The sequence below is a fragment of the Tupaia chinensis genome, unplaced genomic scaffold (assembly GCF_000334495.1).
Source record: "Tupaia chinensis unplaced genomic scaffold, TupChi_1.0 Scaffold138400_2, whole genome shotgun sequence".
NCBI classification, from domain to species: Eukaryota; Metazoa; Chordata; class Mammalia; order Scandentia; family Tupaiidae; genus Tupaia; species Tupaia belangeri.
The window spans coordinates 19,286-46,029 of record NW_006198298.1 but is presented as its reverse complement, the minus strand read 5'-3'; the positions used below and the strand labels follow the sequence as shown (position 1 = coordinate 46,029).

General features: G+C 44.8%; 1 protein-coding gene across 1 annotated transcript in view; it reads left to right on the top strand.

Annotated features, from left to right (window-relative positions):
- Window positions 1-26,341, top strand: part of USP11 (ubiquitin specific peptidase 11) — a 26,757-nt gene extending 416 nt beyond the window's left edge. The window contains exons 2-23 of the mRNA XM_027765465.1: window positions 230-243; window positions 481-510; window positions 16,209-16,318; window positions 16,469-16,599; window positions 16,906-17,023; window positions 17,308-17,453; window positions 17,590-17,651; window positions 17,775-17,874; window positions 18,225-18,398; window positions 18,479-18,637; window positions 19,519-19,743; window positions 19,883-19,966; window positions 20,078-20,172; window positions 22,216-22,422; window positions 23,071-23,123; window positions 23,322-23,576; window positions 23,668-23,738; window positions 24,028-24,140; window positions 25,336-25,485; window positions 25,574-25,689; window positions 25,875-25,963; window positions 26,050-26,341. Of these exons, the coding sequence (XP_027621266.1) occupies window positions 230-243; window positions 481-510; window positions 16,209-16,318; window positions 16,469-16,599; window positions 16,906-17,023; window positions 17,308-17,453; window positions 17,590-17,651; window positions 17,775-17,874; window positions 18,225-18,398; window positions 18,479-18,637; window positions 19,519-19,743; window positions 19,883-19,966; window positions 20,078-20,172; window positions 22,216-22,422; window positions 23,071-23,123; window positions 23,322-23,576; window positions 23,668-23,738; window positions 24,028-24,140; window positions 25,336-25,485; window positions 25,574-25,689; window positions 25,875-25,963; window positions 26,050-26,187 (2,640 nt within the window). The 3' untranslated portion in view covers window positions 26,188-26,341. The remainder of the gene's footprint in view (window positions 1-229; window positions 244-480; window positions 511-16,208; window positions 16,319-16,468; window positions 16,600-16,905; window positions 17,024-17,307; window positions 17,454-17,589; window positions 17,652-17,774; window positions 17,875-18,224; window positions 18,399-18,478; window positions 18,638-19,518; window positions 19,744-19,882; window positions 19,967-20,077; window positions 20,173-22,215; window positions 22,423-23,070; window positions 23,124-23,321; window positions 23,577-23,667; window positions 23,739-24,027; window positions 24,141-25,335; window positions 25,486-25,573; window positions 25,690-25,874; window positions 25,964-26,049) is intronic.
- The last annotated feature ends 403 nt before the right edge of the window (window positions 26,342-26,744 follow it).

The window sequence follows — 26,744 nt, the reverse complement described above, 5'->3', positions numbered from 1 at the left end:
GCAGCCTGACGCTTGAGAACAAAATGGGTTTTGTTATGGCGCGGCAGGGAGGCGGGGTTTGAGAGAAACCGCTATGGGGAGGGACCGGGCCTGCGTGGTGAAACACACGGAAACTGAGAAGGAGGCGGTCTCTGCGACTTAAACCAGGGAGGCGTTATCTGCGCTACGTAATATAGCATAGGGGCGGGGGAAAGAGGCTCGTGATTGCTCTAGTGCGCCTGCGAACAAGGCGAGCCTTGTGACGTAAGCAGAGGAGCCGAACTGGAGCCAATGACGGGCCGGGACAGAGAGGGGGGTGGGCCTGCGTGGTGGAGGAGCCTGGAGCCTGGGAACGAGGCCGGGCTTGTTGACGTGACGACGAGGGGCGTGGCTTGGAGCGGAGAGACCTCCGTGGAGGGGTGGTGGTCCCTGCGAGGCAGAAAATGGCGCCTGCGAATGAGTGAAATTTATGACGCGTCGAGGTTTTTGACTCTGGCGGAGGCCTTCTTCCCAGGACGGGAGAGAGTGCAGGTGATTAGCACGGGAGGGGCCTGCGATGTTTAATTTATTTTCTGTTTTACTACTTTTAAAAAATAATCAAAAACAGTTATTTTTAAAAGTTCAATGTGTCTTGATAAATGGGCTTCTTGTACCGATTTCTTTGCCAACCAACCAATGCTTCTTGAAATTTAATGTTTCTGGGTTCACTTTCTTTTTCGCCGAGTTGCAGCTACTCTTCTTTTTAAATTGTAAAATACGTAAGACCTAAAAAGATTACATAAAACGTTTACGCAACCCAGACTGACGGACATCCTATTAAAATAAACAGCCTGTACGCCTCAAAAATGTCAAGGTTGTGAAAGACAAAGGCTGAAGAACTGTTCCAGATTGAAGGAATTAAGGCAGTTTAGTAAGTCCTGATATCTAAATGCAACATGTGATCCTCAGTTGGATTCTGGGACAAGGAAAATAAATAAATGATTAAAACATCTTTTTTTCCTCATAAAATTATTTTTTGCTCTTCAACTGTAAAAGACAATGGGAAAATCAGTGTAATTTGACTAAGATTGGTAGATTAGATATTAGTACTGCTAATTTCTTGATTGTGATCATGGTGCTGTGCTTAGGAAAGCAAATATCCTTGTTTTTAGGAAATACATACTGAAATAAAATTGGGGGAGGTAAAAAAACCATCCTGAAAGCAACATATTCTTGAATGGCTGAAAAAAATAGCATATGTAAAAATGAATGGGAGGATTGGGAAGGTGTTAGTCAAAGGGTACAAAATTTCCATTAGAGAAGAATAACTCATGATCTATTGTACAAAATGGTGACTATAATAATTAAATATTGTATGCTTGAAAATTGCTAAGAGATTTTTAGTGTTTTCATAACAGATAAGTATGTGGATGTAATGCATATGTTCATTAACTTGATTTAGTTTTACATGTGTACATATGTCAGAATATCATGCTGTACACCACAAATATACACCATTTTTGTCAACTTAAATAAAAACACCAACAATGCACTTAAAGAAACAACGTTTTTCAGCAGATAGGTAAAATGTTAGTGGATATGAGGCATATGGGGAATCCTTGTATTTTTGCTATTTTTCTGAGTCTATTTTAAAGTAAAAAATTAAACAGTAATAAAATAAAAACATGTGAATTTATCACCCAGGTTAATATTCAAAACATTACCTTAAGAAATTTTTCTGTGTCCCTCCCTGCTTCATGGGAATGCTGAATTTTATGTTAACAGTCTTCTATTTTTTATCACAATTGTCTGCATCCCTAAGTAGTATTTGTTGTTTAAGCTTTCACTGTATATAGATACATAGAAAAATGGATAGATACATGAAATCATACTAGGTACATACTGTGAGCCCTTATCATATGAGGTGCTGTATGTTATTCACATGATATCATTGGCAGTTCCTTGATCACTTGGTTATGGTGGTGTCTGCCAGATCTCCTAATTGTAAAAAGGTACTGTTTTCCTCTTTAGGTACACAGTAGGTTTTTTTGTTTGTTTTTAGTAGGTATGATGCCCGTCATTGTAAAGATACCATTTCCTCTTTAGGTACACAGATTGTTGGTGATTTTTTTGTTTGTTTGTTTTGTTTTTTTAAGATGATGCCCGTTTTTTCCTCAAAACGTTCTGAAAGCTTCTCATTTCTTGCAATGTAAATCCTTTTAATAACTCAAAAGGTTTTAGGAGTCTGGTCCCCTGCTTCCATTCTGATTTCTTCTCAGATCGCTGCTTTGATTACACATTGACTCCCCCACCCTCCATCTCTTGGCTGGCCCTGTTGGACTCCTGCTGCTCTTCAAATACTTCAAGCTTAAGGTCTTTTTCCAGTGAGTTTAGCTCACTTTAATAACAGTACCAGTGAAATGTGTGTCCCTGTTACTGGGGAGATAAATTGAGATTCCCCAAATTAGCATACAAAACCAAGCAGTGTTTTTCTACTGTTACATCATAGCTCTCCTGCAAGGAAAAGCCTCAGTCCATCTCAAAAATAAACAATACCTAGGACATTTGGAGATGTTCAGAAGGGCCTCAAGGCTTTCGTTCTTGCCCCATCTTCTACCTTTACAACCTTACCAATTGTGTCATTGGTAGATAGAACATGAAAACCTGTCATCCTTGATAATAGCCTTTAAAATTACTCCACTAGTAACAGGTTTCCTTTAGGAGGTAATGAAAATGTTCTGTTAGGGGCAATGATCACACACTATGAGTGTACTAAATGCTGTCGAATTGTGCACTTTTTAAAATGTCTAATGTTCTGGGACCAGCAGGTGGCGTGGAGATTAAGGTGTTGGACTCCCACATGGCCAACCGTGGTTCGAATCTTGAACCTGGCAGCTTGCTTTCTCACTTTTCCTTTCTCTCTCTCTCTCTCTTTCTCTCTCTGGTCAAGTAATATAATAATAATAATAATAATAAATAAAATAAAATCTTTTTTTAATTTTCCAAAAGCTCTGTTTTTATTTATACAGAGTCCTAACCACTTCAGCAGTAGGAGGAGTGGAAGAGGTTCCTTTTACAATGCAGGGGCTCCATATGTTGGTTCGTTGTCACCAATCTCTCTCTCTTTCTCTCTCTCTCTGTCCCTCTCTGGTCAAATAAAAATAAATAAAGTTTTTTTAAAAAAAAGTTTTAAAAATGTCTAGTGTTGTGTTATGTGAAATTTACCTCATTAAAAAAAGTATCACACCAATATTGGTTCAGTATTGAAGCCATCTTGTCTCTGCTATGTGGTTATTATGAAACATTTTTACTAAACTCTACTTTTTGTTATGCTTATCGATTTAGATAAGAACAAAGCAACTTGAGGTACTTTAACTTGCCACCCATTTTTATAGACTTTTGCTGCAGTAGTTAGGAAATACATGTTTATAAAGCATTTAGACGTTATGGACTGGGGCTAGCAGGTGGCGTGGAGGTTAAAGGTACTAGACTCCCACATGGCCGACCATGGTTCAAGTCCCGGACTTGGTGATTTGCTGTCTCACTTTGTCTCTCTCTGTCCCTCTCTGGTCAAGTTGAAATAAATAAATAAATAAACAAAGTTAAATAATTATTTTTTTAAAAAAAGAAGTTATGGACTAATCCCAAGTCACATACCCTATATCCGTATTAATTTTTGCACCTTCTCTTAGCTGGCAGATCTGGGCGAGGGCAATTAATTAATTTGGTTATCCAAACTGATTTAATTTTTGGGAGAAGCTCATCGAAGACTAAAAATGAATGTAAGATAGTGTAGTCTCCTTGAAAATTTTCAGCTTTTGTTTTTGAGGATGAACCATCTACAAATATAACTCTGGGCTAGCTGAGACAGTCTCTTGCAGGTCTGTGCAAGTAGTTTCCTCCCAGAGGTAAACACAGTTGGGGTTCTCTTTGTTTAGGTACTTCAGGAGGGTCAGTGCTATAGCCCTGGGTACTGATTTGTGAGGGGAAAGTGACAGTGGCTAATAGGAGGTTAAACTTAGAGGATCTGAAGAAAGATACTAGCATATATAATAATATGTGATTAATTATAATTAATCTAGGAAAATCTGCTTGTTTTGTGGCATTTTTTTAAATATTAAGTTTGAAAAATGGAAGCGCTCTTAAAATGTGAAGTTTAGAGAATTTTGGATAATGTGATCATTCTTTGTCCCTTAATGGAGAAAGCAAGTTTGTGTTACCTCAAAAAGAGTTGAGCTGGGACCAGCAGTTGGCGTAATGGCTATGTTGCTGGACTCTCCCATATAGTCGACCGCAGTTCAAGTCCTGGACCCAGTGGCTTAAAATTCACGCTGGGTGTGTGTGCCCAAGATTCTGAGAGGAGAATGGAGAAGGGATTGCTGTGTGGCCATCCCCACCCCCGGGGGAGGGGGTGGTGGTGATTTCTCGCTTTCTGTCTCTCTGTCTTGGGTACACGCCCTATAGCAAAAACCTCTCAAAAAAAAAAGAGTTGAGTCATGAAAGAACACTTTAACAGTGTTACTATCCTAAATTTGATCAAAAAATAAGGAATAGTTAGAAGAGACAAGATATAAATTGTAAGTAGGGACAGGGAATATTTGTAGTCAGCTTTATAAAAACACACAACAATATGGGGCCAGCAAATGGTGTGGTGGTTAACATGCTGGACTTCCACATGGCTGACTATGGTTTGAGTCCCAGACCCGGCAGCTTGTTTTCTCCCTTCATCTCTCTCTCTCTCTCTTTCACATGTTTCCTATAGCAAATTTTATAATAAATAACTAAAGTAAAATCTTTTTATTTAAAAAAAACCTCTCTTTTTTAGTCTCTCTGTAGTTCTGTCATCTTGAATCTTTCTCGCTTATTCTTTTTCTCTTTTTTTAGTTTATTTTTGAGCTAGCCAGTGGTGTGGTAGTTAAGGTAGCTGAATCCCATTGCATGGTGCAAGTCCAAGACCTGGCAGTCTGAGAAACACACAGGGCCAGTGTGCGTGTCTGCCCCAAATCTCAAGAGGAGGTTCTGAACCTTCTGTCTTTTTCTAGCAAGTCCACACACCCTAGGACTGAAACTAGGGGAAAAAAAGAGAGATTTTATTTATTAAAATTTGCTATAGGACATATGCACTCACCAGAGACAGACAGTCAAAGTGAGAAAGGTCCAGTACTTGAACCATGGTTGGCAGTGTGGGAGTCTAGTGCCTTAACTACCATGCCACTTATTGGCCCCTGGTTAAGTTTCTAAAACTGCATTAAGAGTATGTCAATGAACCAACAGATAGTGTAATAGTTACATTACTGGACTCCCACATGGTGGACAGTGGTTCAAGTCTTAGACCTGGTGGCTTGAAACTCATGCCCACTGTAGGGTCAAAATCTTGAGAGAAGAGGAAAAGGGATTGCTGTGTGACCATCCTCCCTGGGAGAAGATTTCTTTCTGTCTCTCTATCTTGCTCTGTTTATCTTGCGAGCACACTCACCCTATAGTAAAAATCTCTCTTAAAAGAAAAAAAAAAGCATGTCAGAAAGCACCAAGAGTTGGGGACCAGCAGGTGACAAGTGATTACATTGATGTAGTCAACTGGAGTTTGAGTCCTGGTCCTGGTGGCTTAAAACCCAGGCCAGGGTGTGCATGCATGTCCAAAATCCCTAGAGGACAGTGGAGGAGAAGGGATTGCAGCATGGCCACCCCACTCCGTGATTTCTCCCTTTCTCTCTGACAAGCACACACGCCTATAGCAAAAATCTCTAAAAGGGGGGTGGTGGTGGTGGCAGGTGAAGTGGTTAAAGGCAGTGGACTCCCACATGGCCAACCACAGTTTTGAGTCCTGGACCTGATGACTTGCTTTCTCATTTTCCCTCTCTGTCTCTTTTTTTTTCTCTCTCTCAAAAAAAGGTTTTTGCTATAGGGCGTGTGTGCTCGCCAGAGAGACAGAGACAGAAAGTGAGAAATCACCCCCCGGGGGGATGGCCATACCACAATCCCTTTTCCAGTCTTCTCTCGGGATCCTGGGCACACACACACACACGCTCAGTGCGAGTTTAAGACACCGTGCCTGGGACTCGAACCGCAGTCAACTACATGGGAGTTCAGCGACATAGCCATTACGCTAACTGCTGGTCCCAGAAAATCATATTTCTTAGCATATCCATATTTCCATTTCTCTGTAATTGTACCTAATATAATTAAGCAAATTATTAACTTAACCAAAATAACCAGTTTTGTTTTCTCTAGACACAAGAGAAAACTAGAGAATAGAAAATAAAATTATTTAGTAACTCTTTTTAATAAGCACATACTTCATATCATTTTAACAAATTGGAAGAAGCACAAATAAACATAAGTGTCTTTAATAAGACCAGTTGTATTTCTGTGTACTAGCAACAAGAAATTAGAAAATTAAAATGTAAAAGATACCAGGGCCAGCAGGTGGCAGGGTGGTTAAGGTGTTGGACTCCCACATGGTCAACCCCTGTTCAAGTCCCAGACCGGCAGCTTAAAATTCACACCAGGCGTAGATCAACAGATGCTGTAGTGGTTACATCACTGGACTGTCACATAGTCGACTATAGTTCAAGTCCCAGAACTGGCAGCTTAAAACTCACACCAGGCGCATGTGTATGCATGTGTACCCAAAATCCTAAGAGGAGAGTGGAAGAAAGGAAATTGTGGCATGGCCATGTCTCTTGGGGGATGATGTTTTGTTGGATGTTGTTTTGTTCTCTCTTTCTCTCTCTCTCTCTCTCTCTCTCTCTCTCTCTCTCTCTCTGCGTGTGTCTCCAGCAAGTGCACATGCTCTATAGCAAATAAACTCGCTTAAATTTTTTTTTTAATTTAGAAGATACCATTTGCAATATAATCCAAAATAATAAAATAGGAGTAAATATAACTTGGGTGCTCTTGTGACTGCTACCTGGCCTAACACGATTGTGAGATTTCAGTGTCTTTTAATTAAAGCAGTATAGTGGTAATATTTTGTAAAATTTTGTATAAAACTTCAGTCATCTATGAGGCCTTTAGAAATTCAGGTTGTAGTTATGTCTGGAAACTTTGCTTAACAAAGAATGGGTTTTAGCACTCATTTTTGTTAAAAAATCTGCTCTTAAAAACAAGTAGAGGGGGGCCAGCAGATGGCATAGTGGTTATGTCTCTGTATTCCTACATGGCTAACTGCAGTTCGAGTTCATAACCTGATTTGCCTGATAATCACACTAGGCTCATGTGTATGCGCGCACGCGCCTGCACAGACTCGCACCCAAGATACCAGGAGGAGAATGGAGGAGAAGGGATTGTGGTGTGGCCATCCCCCTGGCGAGGTGATTTCTTTCTCTCTCACTATCTCTGTCTCTCTCTGGCAAGTGCATGCGCCCTATGGCAAAAACCTCTAAGAATAAAGAAACGTTGAGGGCCAGCAGGTAGCATGGAGGTTAAGGCACTGGATCCCACATAGCTTACTGTGTGGTTTGAGAGACCAAGCGGCTTGAAAATTACACCGGCCGCATATGCATGCATGCCCAAGATCACAGGCAGAGATTAGGAGGTGATTTCTGTGTCTGTCTTTCTCCCTCGTGAGCACACACTCACCCTATAGCAAAAACTTAAAACATAAAGTTGAGCAACACTTCCCTTTGCATTGAAGGCACCATTGACCATAATCAGTTTGAGTGAATAAATTAACCTCATAGACTGAGGCCAGTAAAACTATGAAGGAGGGATGAAGATGTGTGTGGGGAGGGTCAGGTCAGTGATGGGGTCTTCTGGATGAATGATGGGGAAGGTCTGTGACCTGAGCCATAGGCCAGGAGGGTATATTTCCCTGGCATGAGGGATGTTGGCAGGGTCTGTGGACTTCAGTGCAACAAATAAACCCAGCAAAAGCTTTGCAGAAATATTTGCCTATCCCTCTGTCCTCCCTATTTCTCTTATCCTTTTATAAATAAGAGAAAGTTGACATTTCATTTATTAATTTTTTTGGTTTTTGCCACAAGGCACGTACATTCATCAAGGGGGGAAAGAGGGATACAGCGAGAGAGGGAAATCATTCCAGGGGGAGGGGGACAAATGACCATGCTGCAATCCCTTTTCCATTCTCTCTGGATCTTGCACACACACACACATCCAGCATGAGTGTCAGGCCATTAGGTCTGGAACTTGAAACCGCAGTCAGCCACGTGAGAGTCCAGTGCCTTAGCCACCACACTACATTCTGGCCTCTGAAAGTTGACATTTAAAAAATCTCATTTCTGAGGCTAACTTGCTGGATACCCAGCCAATAAATGTTAGGTTTATCAATTAGGTTATATTTTAAAGTGTTTATTTGAGGCTGTTAAATATCTGGGACAACCTTATATATATGTCAAAAATTCTGTAGCAGAGCCGGTTTGTGTGCATGAATGTAGGAAGGAGATTGTGTATGTGAGCTAACATTAGCATTTACTGCATGTTGAGTATTTTCCAGCCTTTAGAATTCTCAGCGTTTTACAGAGGTGGTTTTTACGTGGCTCTAAATGTTTATCTTCGTAGTACGTGCACGTTTCTCCTTTAAATGAGCTAATTTTAGGTAGGGGCCAGCAGGTGGCATGGTGGTTAAGGTGCCGGATGCTCCTACGTGACTGACCACGGTTCGATGCCAGGACCTGGTGGCTTGCTTTCACACTTTCCCTCCCTCCCTCCCTCTCTCTGTCTGTCTCTTTCTAGTCAAATTAAAACAAATGAATGAATAAATACAATTAAATAATTATCTTTTTAAAAAAGAGCTAATTAAACTGTACACTGAAAAAATGGTTTATAATGTTCAATTTTTTAAAGAGTTATTTTATTTATTTAATTTGACCAGAGAGTGACAAAGTCAGAGAGAAATAGGGAAAGTGAAAAGGCAAGTCGCCAGGTCTGGGACTTGAACCGTGATCAATCATGTGGGAGTCCAGTGCCCTTAAACACCACACCACCTACCAGCTCTGACAATGTTAAATTTTTTAAAGATTTACTTAATTTTATTATTATTATTATTATTAGTTTGTTATAGGGCATGCATGCTCACCAGAGACAGAAAGAGAGGAGAAAGAAAAAAAAATGAGAATGCAAGCTGCCAGGTCTGGTACTCAAGCATGGTTACTCATGTGGGAGTCCAGCCCCTTAACCACCATGCCATCTGCTGGCCCCAACAATGTTAAATATTTCTTACCACAATTGTATTTATTTATTTATTTGTGTGGGGTGCCATAGGGCATGTGTGTTCACTGGACAGAGCAAGAGAGAGACAGTGAAAGGGAAAGTGAGAAATCTTTCTTGGAGAAATGGCCAGACAGCAACCCCTTGTGGGTGCCTAGTGCCTACCACACTGGATGGTGCAGTTGGAGCCAGACTACCTAGCCCAGCTAGTTAAAGCTCTGCCACTTCTTAGCTGCTTGATCGTAGGTAAATAACCTCACTCTGCCTCAGTTTCCTCACTGTCAAAGGATGACACATAGAACACACCTCATAAGATTATTATGAGAATTCAGTGAGAAACTACAATTCCTGGAACAGAGTAAAACTTTAATAAATGTCAGCTATTATAATCATCATCATTATTTTTCTATTTCTTCTCTCAAAACATCCATCTTTCCAATTTAGTATTCAATTTTCAGAAAAACTGGTGCCACCGTATCAAGAAAATTCTCTCTCTAGAAACTCATTTTTTAGCCACTACTTTTCCTCAGTTGGAGAAATAATGACCGAAAACAGTGCTACGTCCTTAACCAATTAGATGATGCCTATAGTGACTTAGATGGACAAAACCCACACAGAAGTGAATTTAGTCAAGTACAAGCCCAGTACAGGAACAGAGAGAAGCAGAATTTTTATTTACTGGGTATGTGAATCCTTCATTTTGATAGAGTCACTAAGAAAAACTTAAAACATAAAACATTCTTCGCATTTTTGAAAGCAACTCCTATCTCTATGCCTTAATTCTAGCCAGTATTTTATGAAGGTTCACTAGAGGAGCACATTCACCACTATCTGCCCTCCCCAATATTACAGAATGTTACTTGCGTGGCCTTAAAGTAGGTGCTGTATCTATACCCAGCCATGGCTTTATTTCAACCACCAAGAATAGCAGATGCACCATGGTCCCCCACATTCCTTTGAAAACAACTGTTAGATGCCAGAAGTGGGAACATTAATGACTGGAGAGTTGAGAATTAAGGGTTGGGTGTGGAATGGTGGGAAGGGATATAAAGAACCTAGTTCTGGCAAGGGCCAAAGTGAGCAGTGAGGAAGAATTTATAAAGTTTCATGGCAGGAGAATTTATAGGGAAGAAAGTCAAAAATCAAGAGTTTGAATAATTTAAGAACAAAATTGTCCACAGGGCTAGGTTGTCTGATATTATTTGTAAAGAAAAATGGATTATTTTCAAGGCTCAGAAAAGATTTTTGTAAGGGCAGGTTCTGCTATGAAATACAAGAGAAGTTTGCTTGAGTTAAGCGGTATAGTTTATAAAACTTGCAAAAAAAAAGGAGAAGAAAAACCAAGAGAGCAATTTTGTTTATATACATGAACCGATACTTAATTTCTCTTAAGAAGGAATAGTTTTTGACCACAGACAGAACCAAATATTTTAGGAATACACTCAACAAAGACCTTTATAAAATACTAGTGAAAATATAAAGAAATAATGTACAGGGGATCCCTGTTGGATAACCAAACGTCCTGTTTACCAAGTCCTTACCAAGTCCTATTTACTCAGAATCATTTGTAAGAGACAAAGTGTAACTAAAGTCTGGCCTCAAAAGTGGAATGATTCCTCTTGCTTTAGCCTCCTGAGTAACTGGGATTGCAGACACATGCCACTGTACTGAATTCTATGCTCTATATATTTGGGGAATACCATGGGGTATTCAATACCATGGGGAAGAATATTTCAACTAATTTTTAAAATATGCATATGACAGGGCCAGCAGGTGGCATGGTGGTTAAGGTGCTGAACACTCCCACATGGCTGACCACAGTTCGAGTCCCAGACCTGGCAGCTTCCTTTCTCACTTTTCTCTCTCTCCCTCTCTCTCTCTCTCTCTCTGCGTGTGTCTCCAGCAAGTGCACATGCTCTATAGCAAATAAACTCGCTTAAATTTTTTTTTTAATTTAGAAGATACCATTTGCAATATAATCCAAAATAATAAAATAGGAGTAAATATAACTTGGGTGCTCTTGTGACTGCTACCTGGCCTAACACGATTGTGAGATTTCAGTGTCTTTTAATTAAAGCAGTATAGTGGTAATATTTTGTAAAATTTTGTATAAAACTTCAGTCATCTATGAGGCCTTTAGAAATTCAGGTTGTAGTTATGTCTGGAAACTTTGCTTAACAAAGAATGGGTTTTAGCACTCATTTTTGTTAAAAAATCTGCTCTTAAAAACAAGTAGAGGGGGGCCAGCAGATGGCATAGTGGTTATGTCTCTGTATTCCTACATGGCTAACTGCAGTTCGAGTTCATAACCTGATTTGCCTGATAATCACACTAGGCTCATGTGTATGCGCGCACGCGCCTGCACAGACTCGCACCCAAGATACCAGGAGGAGAATGGAGGAGAAGGGATTGTGGTGTGGCCATCCCCCTGGCGAGGTGATTTCTTTCTCTCTCACTATCTCTGTCTCTCTCTGGCAAGTGCATGCGCCCTATGGCAAAAACCTCTAAGAATAAAGAAACGTTGAGGGCCAGCAGGTAGCATGGAGGTTAAGGCACTGGATCCCACATAGCTTACTGTGTGGTTTGAGAGACCAAGCGGCTTGAAAATTACACCGGCCGCATATGCATGCATGCCCAAGATCACAGGCAGAGATTAGGAGGTGATTTCTGTGTCTGTCTTTCTCCCTCGTGAGCACACACTCACCCTATAGCAAAAACTTAAAACATAAAGTTGAGCAACACTTCCCTTTGCATTGAAGGCACCATTGACCATAATCAGTTTGAGTGAATAAATTAACCTCATAGACTGAGGCCAGTAAAACTATGAAGGAGGGATGAAGATGTGTGTGGGGAGGGTCAGGTCAGTGATGGGGTCTTCTGGATGAATGATGGGGAAGGTCTGTGACCTGAGCCATAGGCCAGGAGGGTATATTTCCCTGGCATGAGGGATGTTGGCAGGGTCTGTGGACTTCAGTGCAACAAATAAACCCAGCAAAAGCTTTGCAGAAATATTTGCCTATCCCTCTGTCCTCCCTATTTCTCTTATCCTTTTATAAATAAGAGAAAGTTGACATTTCATTTATTAATTTTTTTGGTTTTTGCCACAAGGCACGTACATTCATCAAGGGGGGAAAGAGGGATACAGCGAGAGAGGGAAATCATTCCAGGGGGAGGGGGACAAATGACCATGCTGCAATCCCTTTTCCATTCTCTCTGGATCTTGCACACACACACACATCCAGCATGAGTGTCAGGCCATTAGGTCTGGAACTTGAAACCGCAGTCAGCCACGTGAGAGTCCAGTGCCTTAGCCACCACACTACATTCTGGTCTCTGAAAGTTGACATTTAAAAAATCTCATTTCTGAGGCTAACTTGCTGGATAAACAGCCAATAAATGTTAGGTTTATCAATTAGGTTATATTTTAAAGTGTTTATTTGAGGCTGTTAAATATCTGGGACAACCTTATATATATGTCAAAAATTCTGTAGCAGAGCCGGTTTGTGTGCATGAATGTAGGAAGGAGATTGTGTATGTGAGCTAACATTAGCATTTACTGCATGTTGAGTATTTTCCAGCCTTTAGAATTCTCAGCGTTTTACAGAGGTGGTTTTTACGTGGCTCTAAATGTTTATCTTCGTAGTACGTGCACGTTTCTCCTTTAAATGAGCTAATTTTAGGTAGGGGCCAGCAGGTGGCATGGTGGTTAAGGTGCCGGATGCTCCTACGTGACTGACCACGGTTCGATGCCAGGACCTGGTGGCTTGCTTTCACACTTTCCCTCCCTCCCTCCCTCTCTCTGTCTGTCTCTTTCTAGTCAAATTAAAACAAATGAATGAATAAATACAATTAAATAATTATCTTTTTAAAAAAGAGCTAATTAAACTGTACACTGAAAAAATGGTTTATAATGTTCAATTTTTTAAAGAGTTATTTTATTTATTTAATTTGACCAGAGAGTGACAAAGTCAGAGAGAAATAGGGAAAGTGAAAAGGCAAGTCGCCAGGTCTGGGACTTGAACCGTGATCAATCATGTGGGAGTCCAGTGCCCTTAAACACCACACCACCTGCCAGCTGTGACAATGTTAAATTTTTTAAAGATTTACTTAATTTTATTATTATTATTATTATTAGTTTGTTATAGGGCATGCATGCTCACCAGAGACAGAAAGAGAGGAGAAAGAAAAAAAAATGAGAATGCAAGCTGCCAGGTCTGGTACTCAAGCATGGTTACTCATGTGGGAGTCCAGCCCCTTAACCACCATGCCATCTGCTGGCCCCAACAATGTTAAATATTTCTTACCACAATTGTATTTATTTATTTATTTGTGTGGGGTGCCATAGGGCATGTGTGTTCACTGGACAGAGCAAGAGAGAGACAGTGAAAGGGAAAGTGAGAAATCTTTCTTGGAGAAATGGCCAGACAGCAACCCCTTCTCCATTCTCTTCTCAGGATTTTGGACACACATGTACTCATGCCCAGCATGATTTTCAAGCCACTGGGTCCAGGACTCAAACTGTAGTAAGCTATGTGCAAGTCCAGCATCTTAACTGCCATTGCACCTGCTGGCCCTGCTTTACCACAATTCTAAGAGAGAAAGCTAGTCATAAGCTTAGAAATTTATTGTAAAGCCCAAATAAATCCTAAATACAAAAATGATGGAAAATGGTGATACGCAGCTTTTGAGGGAAAAAACTATGTTTTGTTTTTATTTTTTTAATCTTTTTTTTTTACAGAATTATTTTATTTAACTTTATTTATTTATTTAATTAATTTTAATTTGACCAGAGAGGGACAGAGAGAGAGAAAGCAAGTTGCCAGGTCCGGTACGTGCATGGGCAGTTGTTTCTCACTTTCCCTCTGATAATTGCATGCGTGCTATAGCAAAAATGAATGTTTATTTTTTTATTTTTATTTTTTAAAGAATTATTTATTTAACTATTTATTTATTTATTTTAATTTGACCAGAGAGGGACACAGAGAGAGAGAGGGAAAGCCACCAGGTCCTGGACTCAAACCATGGTCAGCCATGTGGGAGTCCAGTGCCCCTAACCACCATGCCACCTCCTGGCCTGTTTTATTTATTTATTTATTTATTTTTCTGGTAATTGCCAGAGGTTGCATGCACTTGCCAAAGAGAGATAAAGGGAGAGAGAGAGAAAGCACCCCCCAATGAGGAAAGATCATGCTGCAGTCTTCATCACATCAGGATTTTGGGCACACGTACACATGTGCCTGGTATGTTTTTCAAACCACTGAGGCCAGGATTCAGACCACAGCTGGCCATACAGGATCCAGCTCCCTATGCAATGTGTTTAACCATTGTAATATGGGGCTGACTCCCTTATGATTTTTTTTTTTAGCATTTTAAACTTTTTTCCATTTCTTTTTAAAATTTTATTTATTCATCCATTTAGGTTTTTATTATTATTATTATTTGACCAGAGAGAGAGACAAAGAGAGAGGGAGTGAGAAAGCAAGCTACCAGGTCCAGGACTTGAACCGTGGTCAGCCATGTGGGAGTGTCCAGCACCTTAGCTACCATGCCACCTCCTGGTCCCAACGTTTTTGCACTTGTGAGAAAATTTTCAATTACTTCTTGGCCTTTGGCTGAGATCATGTGCACATTTTCAAAATTCATAAAAACCATTTCATTTTTTAAAAAATATTGGCAAAGGGCACATAGGTGCTCACTGGAGAGACAGAATGAGGGAAAGTGAAAAGTCACCCCACCATTGGGCATGATTATGCCATAATCCCTTATCCATTTCTCCCTCCTGTTGGGATTTTGGGCATGCATACACATGTATCTGGTATGTATTTCAAGCTACCATGTCCAGCACTTGAACTGTGCAATTGGCCATGTGAAATCCAACTGCCTTCCACTGGCTGGCCCTCAAATCCATTTCTTAGCTAAAATGTTTTGCTTCCAGGGCCAGCAGACGGTGTAGCAGGCATGTTACTGAACTCCCACATGGCCAACCGCAATTTGAGTCCTGGACCCCATGTCAGGCATGTGTACATGCAAACCCAAGATCCCAGGAGGAGAAGGGACTGTGGCCTAACCATCCCTTCTTGGGGATGATTTCTCACTTTCCTTCTTACTGTCTCTGTCTTTCACCAGTGAATACAAATGCCCTAAGGCAAAAACTTCTAGAAAATAAAAAAAGGAATTTTGCTCCCATTGATATAGTCCTTAAAAATTAGGGACAATTGGGGACTGCAGGTGGCATGGTGGGTAAGGTGCTTCACTCCCAAATGGCAGACCACAGTTCAAGTCCTAGACCTGGCAGCTTACTTGCTTGCTTGCTCACTTTCTCTCTCTTTCTCTCTCTCTCTCTCTTCCCCGCCCCCTCACTTTGTGTGTGTGTGTGTCCCTGTCTCTGGTCAAATTAAATTAAATAAATGTAAATAAATAAATAAATTTTAAAGAGTTATTTTTATTTAATTTTATTTATTCATTCATTTATTTTAATTTGTGTGGGGGTTTGTTTGCCATTATTGAGCACATTTTTGGTTTTTAGTCAGATCTCTTCTTGTATCCTAAGAAGTTGGGTAACACATAGTCTGAGTTTCACTGACTACATTTTGTTTCTAATTTATCAGGTCCAGGACTTGAACCGTGGTCGTCCATGTGGGAGTGTCCAGCACTTTAACCACCACGCCACCTACTGGTCCCCTAAGTAAACTTTTTGGACAATGCACAAATAACAAATGACTAAAAGCCTTTTTAACATTAGCTTGCAAATGACAGGTATTTTAAACCTAGTTCAGCTGTGTCATCCCACAGACTAATACAAATGAATGATCTTTTATTCTATAAAACCTGGTATTTCCCAACACTACGAGTGTGGGGGTTTGTTTGCCATTATTGAGCACATTTTTGGTTTTTAGTCAAATCTCTTGTATCCTAAGAAGTTGGGTAACACATAGTCTGAGTTTCACTGACTACATTTTGTTTCTAATTTATTTGGTTATGATGTTGAGTTGTAATGTGCCGCTTTTTAGTCTAATAGCTGTGCCAAGTTTTACAACTACCAGATAACCATGTGACACCCTTGTTACTTGTCTCTGCCCCAGGTTCCTTGTGGAGCAGAACTGGTACAAACAGTGGGAGGTGTACGTGCAGGGAGGGGACCAGGACTCCAGTACTTTCCCTGGCTGTATCAACAATGCAAAGCTCTTTGAAGGTACCAGGCCTTTTTGTCCCCTCCATTCCTACAAATGATCAGAAGCCCATTTCCTGTGCCGGGTCATTGGCAGAAGGGCCAGTGTTACTCAACCATTTTCTTCCCTGATTCTTTCTCTACCACCCTCACCCCCAACCCCCACCTCCACAGATCAGGTAAACTGGCGCCTTAAGGCAGGACTGGTGGAAGGCAAGGATTACGTGCTGCTCCCAGCAGCTGCTTGGCATTACCTGGTCAGCTGGTATGGTCTAGAGCATGGCCAGCCACCCATCGAACGCAAGGTACAGTGTGTATTAGGGGAGTACTTGGGGGTGATTCTCTGGCGGGGGGGTAGAGCACAGGGAAGGTCTTGTGGGCCTGGGGTGGGTCCAGATCCGTGTATATGTGTGTACACTCCTCTGCTGGCAGCTCATTAGACAGATATCAGTGTGTGTCCACCTGTGCAGCTGTATTGGTCATCGTGTGTGCATCTTTGTACACTTGTGTATTTAAGCCAATGTGTGTGCTTCCCTGGTCTCAGTGTTATGCCTGTGTCCATGTATGTGTGGTGTGGGTACATCTGTGTGTGTACCCCTCTGGCCCTACAGGTTGTAGAGCTGTCCAATATCCAGAAGGTCGAGGTGTACCCAGTAGAATTGCTGCTTGTCCGGCACAGTGATTTGCGCACACCTCGCACTGCTCAGTTCAGCCACACAGATTCTATTGGTGAGTCCAAGGATTACAGTTCAGTGACCTAAGGATGCTTGGGATTACGCTGTGATCAGACTTTGGAGGACCAAGAAGCTGTACATTGGCCGGGTTGGGCAGAGGCAATGAGGGAATCTACTAGAGTTGCACTTGAGTGGTGTAGAAGTTGTGACTGAGAATATTTGCTGGGGATCTGAGTTCCTGAGTGTAGGTATGTCAGGTCTGTGGGATGAGCTGGAGATGCTAAGACAATCATCCTGGGTCTCAGGAAGGCCTTGAGTAAGCTCTGCCTCTCTCCACAGACGTAATATTGCGCACAGCTCGGGAGCAGTTTCTGGTGGGCCCCAAGGAAGAGACTCGGCTTTGGGTCAAGAACTCAGAAGGCTCTTTGGATCGACTGTGCAACACACACATCACAGTGCTCGACGCTGCCCTTGAGACTGGACAGGTAAGGGGAGGGGGCTTTTCTGCCCAGTGGACTGGCAGGTAGCCCATCAGGTGTGTTCGGGTTGGAGGAGGTGAGGGCTGGGTGCCCGTGAGGCTCTCCATTAATACCTTCCCTTTTCTCTCTCCTTCCAACCCAGTTGGTCATCATGGAGACCCGAAACAAAGATGGCACTTGGCCCAGTGCACGGCTGCATGTCAAGTGAGCCCTTGGGGTGTCTGATCCAAAATGGGAGTGTCCCACAGTAGGACAAATATCAGAGCCTTTGAGTACATTGCACTACATGTAAAAGGCCCTCAGCTGAGAGTTTCTCATCATCCACAGGAAAACCACGTCCGAAGAGGATGAGGACTTCCAGGGCCAGCCGGGCATCTGTGGCCTCACCAATCTGGGCAACACGTGCTTCATGAACTCAGCCCTGCAGGTTGGGCTCTTAGAGCCATGTCTGGCACAGCCACAGGGGTGGGCTTTGGGAGCTGGAATCAGGGACAGAGCTAGGGGACTGGGAGGACTGCAGGACCAAGGGTCAGGTTGGAAGCTAAGGCCCATGAGTCTGAATTGATGTGCCCATATCCATTCTTGAGCTTCTCCTCATGCACCCTGCATGCCCTTTTCCTCTGTCCTTTGCCACCACATTCTTCTCGTGAAATACTAACATCTTCTCTCCTCCCCTCCCCCACCACCCTTCTCTCCCCCATTTTCCTTTCTCCTTGCTTCCTTTTCTCCATCCCCTCTGGCCACCTTCCCTCTTCACCTCGTGCCTGCCCCCTGCAGTGCCTCAGCAACGTGCCACAGCTCACCGAGTCCTCCCCCCCCAGCCGCTACCTGGAGGAACTCAACTTCCACAATCCGCTGGGTATGAAGGGAGAGATTGCAGAGGCCTATGCGGACTTGGTGAAACAGGCCTGGTCTGGCCACCACCGCTCCATTGTGCCTCATGTGTTCAAGGTGTGACTCAGCCCTGCCCCCACCCCAATTTCTCTGGGCTCTCCTAGCTCCCTCCTTGACGACTCTGCCCATCTTCTCAGACCAAGGTTGGCCATTTTGCGTCCCAGTTTCTGGGCTACCAGCAGCATGACTCACAGGAGCTGCTGTCATTCCTCCTGGATGGGCTACATGAGGACCTCAACCGGGTCAAGAAGAAGGAATATGTGGAGCTATGTGATGCTGCTGGGCGCCCTGATCAGGTAGACTGCTTCTGAAAGCCTTCCTCTTGAGAGTCCCAGTAAAACCACTGAGGCTAAGCCAGTAGGTGGCACGGAGGTTAAGGCAGCTGGATCCTACATAGCTGATTGCACAGTTCAAGTCCTGCACACCTGGACTGAGAAATCACACCAGGCATGTGTGCATGCGTGCCCAAAATCCCTAGAGGAGAATGGAGGAGAGAGGATAGCAGTATGACCATTCCCTCTGAGGGGTAATTTCTTGCTTTCTCTCTCATTCTCTCTCTCTCTCTCTCTGGTGAGTGCATGTGCCCTATAGCAAACTTTAAAGAAAAAAGAAACTACTAAGGCCTCTGCCTACAAGATTCTCTGGCCTCTCTGGAATATTCAACACTCCACCACCATTTTTTTTTATGTTCCTGTACCCTGATGTCAGATCCAGCCTCCTCTCCAACCTTAGCTCCAGCACCCTATGTACTCCGACATCCAGACCAAAGTTATGTAGTTACAACCTAGTCTTCTGCCTTAAATCAGCCCCAGTTCTGATAGTGGTCACAGTCTTCGATTCTCTGGCCTCTCTGGAATATTCAACACTCCACCACCATTTTTTTTTATGTTCCTGTACCCTGATGTCAGATCCAGCCTCCTCTCCAACCTTAGCTCCAGCACCCTATGTACTCCGACATCCAGACCAAAGTTATGTAGTTACAACCTAGTCTTCTGCCTTAAATCAACCCCAGTTCTGATAGTGTTCACAGTCTTCAGAGAGCCCCAGCCATAACTAGCTCTGGGCTTTAGCAGTGGCCTTACCCTTAACCCCACATGGATATCCACCCCCACCCCCGCCCAAGCCATGCTTTCCCCTGTTCACATAAGCCCCATCACCCATCACAAACTGTCAACAGGAGGTTGCTCAGGAGGCCTGGCTGAACCACAAACGACGGAATGACTCTGTGATCGTGGACACTTTCCATGGCCTCTTCAAGTCCACACTGGTGTGCCCCGACTGTGGCAATGTATCTGTGACCTTCGACCCCTTCTGCTACCTCAGCGTCCCACTGCCTGTTAGCCACAAGAGGGTCTTGGAGGTCTTCTTCATCCCCATGGATCCCCGCCGCAAGCCAGAGCAGGTAAGGGGGATTTTGGGGAGATTAGGGTCATAGTCAGGGCCATGCAGTCAGAGTTTAATTATCTGTCATACCTCAAGGCTCCCTACATTAACTCACCACAAGCCTTTCTGATCTTTTCTGGATACTTTTTCTTCCTCAGCACCGACTCGTGGTCCCCAAGAAAGGCAAGATCTCAGATCTGTGTGTGGCTCTGTCCAAACACACGGGTATCTCGCCAGAGAGGGTGAGACTGCAGGTGGAGGCCGGGTGGTAGGGAGGGGGGTTCAGGAGCGAGGAGGCAGAGGCCTAGGGGAGACCTTCCAGACTGACCAAGCCCTCTCTATCCCATTCCCAGATGATGGTGGCTGATGTCTTCAGTCACCGCTTCTATAAGCTCTACCAGCTGGAGGAGCCTCTGAGCGGCATCTTGGACCGTGATGATATCTTTGTGTGAGTGAGGGGGCTGAGGGGAGGTGGTGCCTCCTCAGGAACCCAGTCCACATCCTTTGTGTGGTCCTGCCTTAACCACCTCTCTCTTCCCTCTGCCTTATTCACTGGGTACCTGTCCCACACAGAGCTTCCACTGTATGCCTTGGAAAGCCAAGAGTTTAGGGCTGTCCATGGCAGGAAGCAAACAGACTACATACAGAACGTCCTTTGATGTTTTCCTCATTACAGGAGGGTGGCTACTGCTGCTTATTTATTTCATTCCACACTCACTGGGCCCCTCCTGTGTCCCAGGAACTGAGCTGAACTCCTTAACTATCACAGTCTTCAAAGGCAAAATGAAATTCCTGAAATATGAAACATGCTGCTTTCTAAACATAGAAGCATTCAGGAATTTTTTTAAATCTTCAGATAACTAAAAACTAAAATGGCACTTTGGGAATAGAAAACTTCTTTGTAAAAAACCAGTATTTTCTGAAAAGAAAATGGTTTCGTTTTTGTTTCTATTTAAAATTTTTGCTGTAGGGCATGTGCACTCGCCAGAGACAGGCAGAGAGAGAGAGAGAAAGGAAAAGCCCCAGGGGGCTGGCCTTGCCCCAGTTCCTACTCCATTCTCCTGGGATTTGGGGCTTGCACACACACAAGCCTGGTGAATTTTTCAAACTGCCAGGTCCAAAACTTGAACCATGCAGTCAGTCATGTGAGCTCCAGCCACCTTAACCTCGATGCCATCTGCCAAGGAATTGGTTTTATTAAATCTCTTTTTTAAAAAAAAAGATTTACCAGAGGGCATGTATACTAGAGAGAGACAGGGAGGGGGAGAAAACACCCCCATAGGGGATGGTCACGCCGCAATTCTTTCTTCTTCATTTCTCCATCCTGTCAGGATTTTGAGCACACAAGCACATATACCAGCATATTTCTCAAACCACTAAGTTTGGGACTCAAACTGCAGGGCTGGCCATATAGGATTTGGCCGCCTTAACTACCAGGCAACAGAGTTGGCCCCTATTAAATCTCTTTTGTCACTAAAAATTTTTGTTAACCTTCTCAGTGCTCAAATAACACCTGAGTACTTTATAAAAATAGCACATAGTAGGTGGACTCCATGGCCTAGTGGTTAAGGAAGCTAGATCGCACATGGCCGGTCATGTGGTTTGAGTCCTAGACCAGCAGCTTGAAAGACACCAGGTATGTGTGTTCATAATGCCCCAAATCCTGACAGGATGGAAGAATAGGGGAGAAGGGATTGCAGTGTGATCATGCCCCACTGGGTGATGCTCTCTCGCTCTCGCTCTCGCTCTCGCTCTCTCTCTCGCTCTCGCTCTCTCTCGCTCTCTCTCTCTCTGGTAAGCGTGTGTGTCCTCTGGCAAAATACAAAAGAAAACAATAATAAAAAAACTGGGGGAGGGTGGCACCAGATGGCATAATTGTTTCATCATTGGACTCCCACATGGACGATCATGGTCTGAGTCCTGGACCCAGAGGCTTGAAGCTCACACCAGGTGCATCTGCATGCGGGCCCAAAATCCTAAAAGGAGGCTAGAGGAGAAGGGTGTGGCATGGCCATCCTCCCGGGGGGTGATTTCTCACTTTCTTTCTCTCTGTCTCTTTGGTGAGCACACGTGCCCTATAGCAAAAATCTTTAAAAAGAAAACAATTGGGCCAGCAGGTGGCATGTGGTTAAGGTAGCTGGACTCCCACATGGCTGACTACAGTTTGAGTCCTGGACCTGGCAGCTTGCTTTCTCACTTTTCCTCTCTCTCTCTTTCTCTCTCTCTCTCGTCAGCTTCAATAAAATAAACATAATGACAATTGGTGAAGTTAAATAATTTTTTTAATTTAGAAAAGAAAATTATAACACAACACATAATGTTATATAAATTATCTAATAATTTATAAAGTGTAAAACATTGACTGACTTTTTAGACCCTTTAAAATATATATACTGATTATGAAGGGTGAGTGGGTGGACCAACTGAGAAAATCAAGAAGCCCTTCTTGGGATGCCACGATCAGGCATGACCTGATGTCCACTCCCCACAGGTATGAGGTATCGGGTCGGATTGAGGCCATCGAGGGCTCAAGAGAAGACATTGTGGTTCCTGTCTACCTGAGGGAGCGTACCCCAGCCCGAGACTATAACAACTCCTACTATGGCCTGATGCTTTTTGGGCACCCACTCCTGGTGTCAGTACCCCGAGACCGTTTCTCCTGGGAGGGCCTGTATAATGTCCTGATGTACCGGCTCTCGTAAGTGTCCCCTTTCCAGGGGAGGTGGGCTCCCAACTCAGATACCTCCTCTTCAACATGGAAAAGACAGCTCAAACTTACCATGGCCGTCGAAAACCACATGGGCTTTTTCCTTGCTCTAGATCACTGGCTTCACTGCTGCCTCTTCTAGGTGCTAGGGATGTGGAGGTGAACAAGCCAGATGAAAAACAGACAACATCATCTAGTATTTCATTGTCTCTTCCTCGGAGAGATGTAGTTCTGTGTGTTTTTACCATCCCACCTAAAATCCAGAGTCCTTATATGGCAAACACAGCGCTGCCTTATCTGCACTAACTTCTCCTCCCTCATTTCACAGTCAGAAGAGCACTGCTCAGAGGCCTTCCCTGGTGGACACTTAGAGCTAGGTGTCCAGCTGTTTACCAGGGGCTCATTAGCCTCACACTGCATACTCCTGGCACACATGCCCTACGTTATCAGGCTACTGCTGACATCTTCAGGGTCTTCGTGCCTTCGTATGTCACTACCTCAGCCCTCGCAGTTCCTTGATTTAGAACTGTTTATGTGCGGGTTCATGATGGCTTTCTGTCATCAGCAAAGTACAGTCCCGGGCTCTGTCCCCACTGTCCTTGTGCCCCTGCCTTGGGACTCTCCTCTGCTCTGTTGCAGACGCTACGTGACCAAACCCAGCTCAGATGATGAGGACGATGGGGATGAAAAAGGTGAGGGAGAGGGGGAAGAGAGGGTCGATCAGGATGAGGGTCTATACCAATGGTCCTGTGGCCTAAGTGGGGGTGAGGGGCTGAGGGTCAGGGATGGGGGTCTGGGCCAGGTGTGACCCACACAGGTTCATTTAGTGTGCCACTCAGCCCCCCGCCAGGGCTCACACATCCCTATCTCTGACATCCTCCCCATCCTAGGAGATGATGATGATGATGATGAAGAGGATAAAGATAACATGCCTGGGCCCTCGACTTCAGGCAACCTTAGAGATCCTGAGCCAGAGCAGGCTGGACCCAGCTCTGGGGCCACCAGCAGGTGCCCCTTCCTCTTGGACAACTGCCTTGGCACATCTCAGTGGCCCCCGAGGCGACGGCGCAAGCAGCTGTTCACCCTGCAGACTGTGAACTCCAACGGGACCAGCGACCGCACAACCTCCGCTGAGGATGTCCATGGTAGCCCTTTTGACTGCAAGTCGGGGTTGGAGATGTGGGAGGCAGGGTTTCCTGGCAGCAAGACCCATGCCCGCATCCCCCTCACCCCCAGCCCAGCCATACATTGCCATCGACTGGGAGCCAGAGATGAAGAGGCGTTACTATGATGAGGCAGAGGCAGAGGTAAGCAGGGTCCTGGGGATATGGGAGAGGGGTCCTCTTCAGTTCTTGCCTCTCCACTCTTCACACATCCAACCCCCAGCTGCTCCAGCTGGGAACAGAGCCAAGAGATCCGTCTAGGTCCAGCCTGACCTTGGACCCTGAACACCTACAGAGAGCTCCAGAGCCTCAGGTTCTAACTTCAGAGTCCAAGCTCTGATGCACTTTGCATGTGTGGGTCAGAAACTCCCAGTCCCTGCTTCTGCCCCCTTCTTCATACCTGGCCATCCAGCTGTCTGCTCCCCTACCCTAGGGCTACGTGAAGCATGACTGCGTTGGGTACGTGCTGAAGAAGGCACCAGTGCGGCTGCAGGAGTGCATTGAGCTCTTCACCACCGTGGAGACCTTGGAGAAGGAAAACCCCTGGTGAGGGGCCAGGCAGGGTCGGGGGGCGTCACTGGGTTACACTACCTGCACAGGCCCTGCCACCTCTCCATACATACCCCCTTCTACCTTTTCTGCCACACTCTGAGAAAAGTCCCACCTTAGCCTGGTCTGTTTTCTTCTCCCAGGAATGTCCTTTCCCCGGTTATGTACACGGCATTGCTCCTTGCTTTGCTCAGGCCTCTAGGTTCTCCCTCACCAGAGGAACTCTTCTTACTCTGCTGTTAAAAGCTAGTCCTCCCCCTTTGCCTTTCCATTTCCTCTCTTCTCCAGCTCTTCTTGCCTGTCCAGTCTCCTTCTCTTTCTAGCTGGGGCCTGCCACTTATTGTCATGTCCTTCTCCTCCTGTTGGGTCATTTCTCTTCTCCACTAGAGAGTCAACTCCTTGAAAGTGAGGACTCTGAGGTTCTCTGTGTATCTTTTCTCACTGCTTATAGTAGGGCTGGGTGTTCAGTAGATACTCTAGAGACACTTGCAGACTAAACAGACAACCAAAACAAGAAAGCCGGTCTCAGAAATAAGAGCAACATCTCCCTGGAGCAGAAATCGAACAGAAATACAAAATAATACCAGAGGGCTAGACAACAAGCCATCAGTAAATACCTGGTGAATGAACAGTGCCTGAAATCTGAAGAAGGAACTAGAGGGTACAGGCAGGCTCCAAAAGAAGACTAGTGTGGCACTGACCAGAACCCAAACAGAAATATTAAAGTACTGCAGAAACTTATATAAAAGGCTGCCAGGAAGTACTTAATGACAGGATTAGAGTATTTTTAAAAGCGTGAAGAGAGCAAACTGTGCACCGGGCAGGCCAGAAGTAAGCAGCATCTCTATGGACTGACATGGCTCACGAAGGCCAGACACTACAGAGGGCCCACAGCAGGTGCTCAGAAAATGCCTGTTCATTGCCCACCAGGTAGCGTGGTGGTTAAGACGCTGGATCCCACATGGCTGACCACAGTTAGAGCCCCAGTCCCAATGGGTACATTGTGTGCATGCCTAAAATCCTGAGAGGAAAATAGAGGAGAAGGGATTGTGGCATGACCATCCCCCCAGGGAGTGATTTCTTGCTTTCCCTCTGTCTCTGTCTCTGGCGAGTGCACGTGCCATCTGGCAAAAAACTGTTTTAAGAAAACAGAAGGAAGATGCTTATTCACTGCCTTGGGTCCTGTCTGTAGGTACTGCCCCTCCTGCAAGAAGCACCAGCTGGCCACCAAGAAGCTGGACCTGTGGATGCTGCCCGAGATTCTCATCATTCACCTGAAACGCTTTTCCTACACCAAGTTCTCCCGCGAGAAGCTGGACACCCTTGTGGAATTTCCTATCCGGTCTGGGGCCGTGGCGAGGATGGCAGGAGGGAGGTAGAGGAAGAGGCAGTGGGGGAGGGCACAGTGTGAACCCTCTTTCCGCCCACAGGGACCTGGACTTCTCCGAGTTTGTCATCAAACCGCAAAACGAGTCAGCTCCAGAGCTGTACAAATACGATCTCATTGCTGTTTCCAACCATTATGGAGGCATGCGTGATGGACACTGTACGTGTCAAGCTGTGGGCAGGGGGCAAGCCCTGAGTGGTCTGGCTGGGGTGGGTGGTGAGTGAGGATATCCCCAGGGGGTACTAAGCATGCGAGCCAGTGGAACCATTACGGGGTGAGGGGTGAGAACAGCTCAACACCTCAGGGCCCAGGAGCGTGGTTGAGGACAGCCACCTCTTTTTCAGACACAACATTTGCCTGCAACAAGGACAGCGGCCAGTGGCACTACTTTGATGACAACAGCGTCTCGCCTGTGAATGAGAATCAGATTGAGGTGTGATGTCTGATCTCCCTTCTCCCCTTCCCTCTCCTGGCTCCCCTCTCCTGAGGCCCACACTGAATCCTGTCCTCTCCCTGCAGTCCAAGGCAGCCTATGTCCTCTTCTACCAACGCCAGGATGTGGCACGCCGCCTGCTCTCCCAGCCCGGCTCGGCCAGCCCCCCGGCCTCCCCTGCCTGCGGTTCCCCACCTGGCCCTGAGTTCATGGATGTAAACTAGAAGGGCCCGCGCTCCTGGCACAGGGAAGGAAGCCCTCTCTGCCATTTTGCTTCTCGTGTTTACCCTGTTCTCTTTGTCCGTGTTGGGTGCCCCCGCCAGGCGTTGCAGGCTTAGTTGTGGCTACTGTTCTCTTGTGCCGCTGCGTTGCTCTCTCCAGGGAATGACTCCTCCTAGCCTGTTGCTCCCTGCCTGTTTGGCCCGTAGAGCAATCCTCTTCCTTCCTAGTCTTTATTTATGGTTGTCCCTTCCCTTTTGCCCAACCTGGCGTGTTCTGAGTGGGTGTAGGGGGTTCACCCAAACACAGAGTGTATTTTCTTATTGCAACCCTGTACTTCTGTGTATGTGTGTGTATATAAAGCGCCAGTCTGGTCCTTGCTCAGTGGTGTGGTTTCTTTTCTCAGGGGTGTGGTTTCTTTTCCTCACGTACTCCGCCCCCGTCTTCTGCCTGACTGTGTCTGTGTGCTTAGCGAATGCCAGGTGTATGAATGCCAGGCCTGTGACAAGTGCTGCTCCGAGTGCTTACTGAGCACCAGCTGTGTGCCAGATGGTGCTATTCT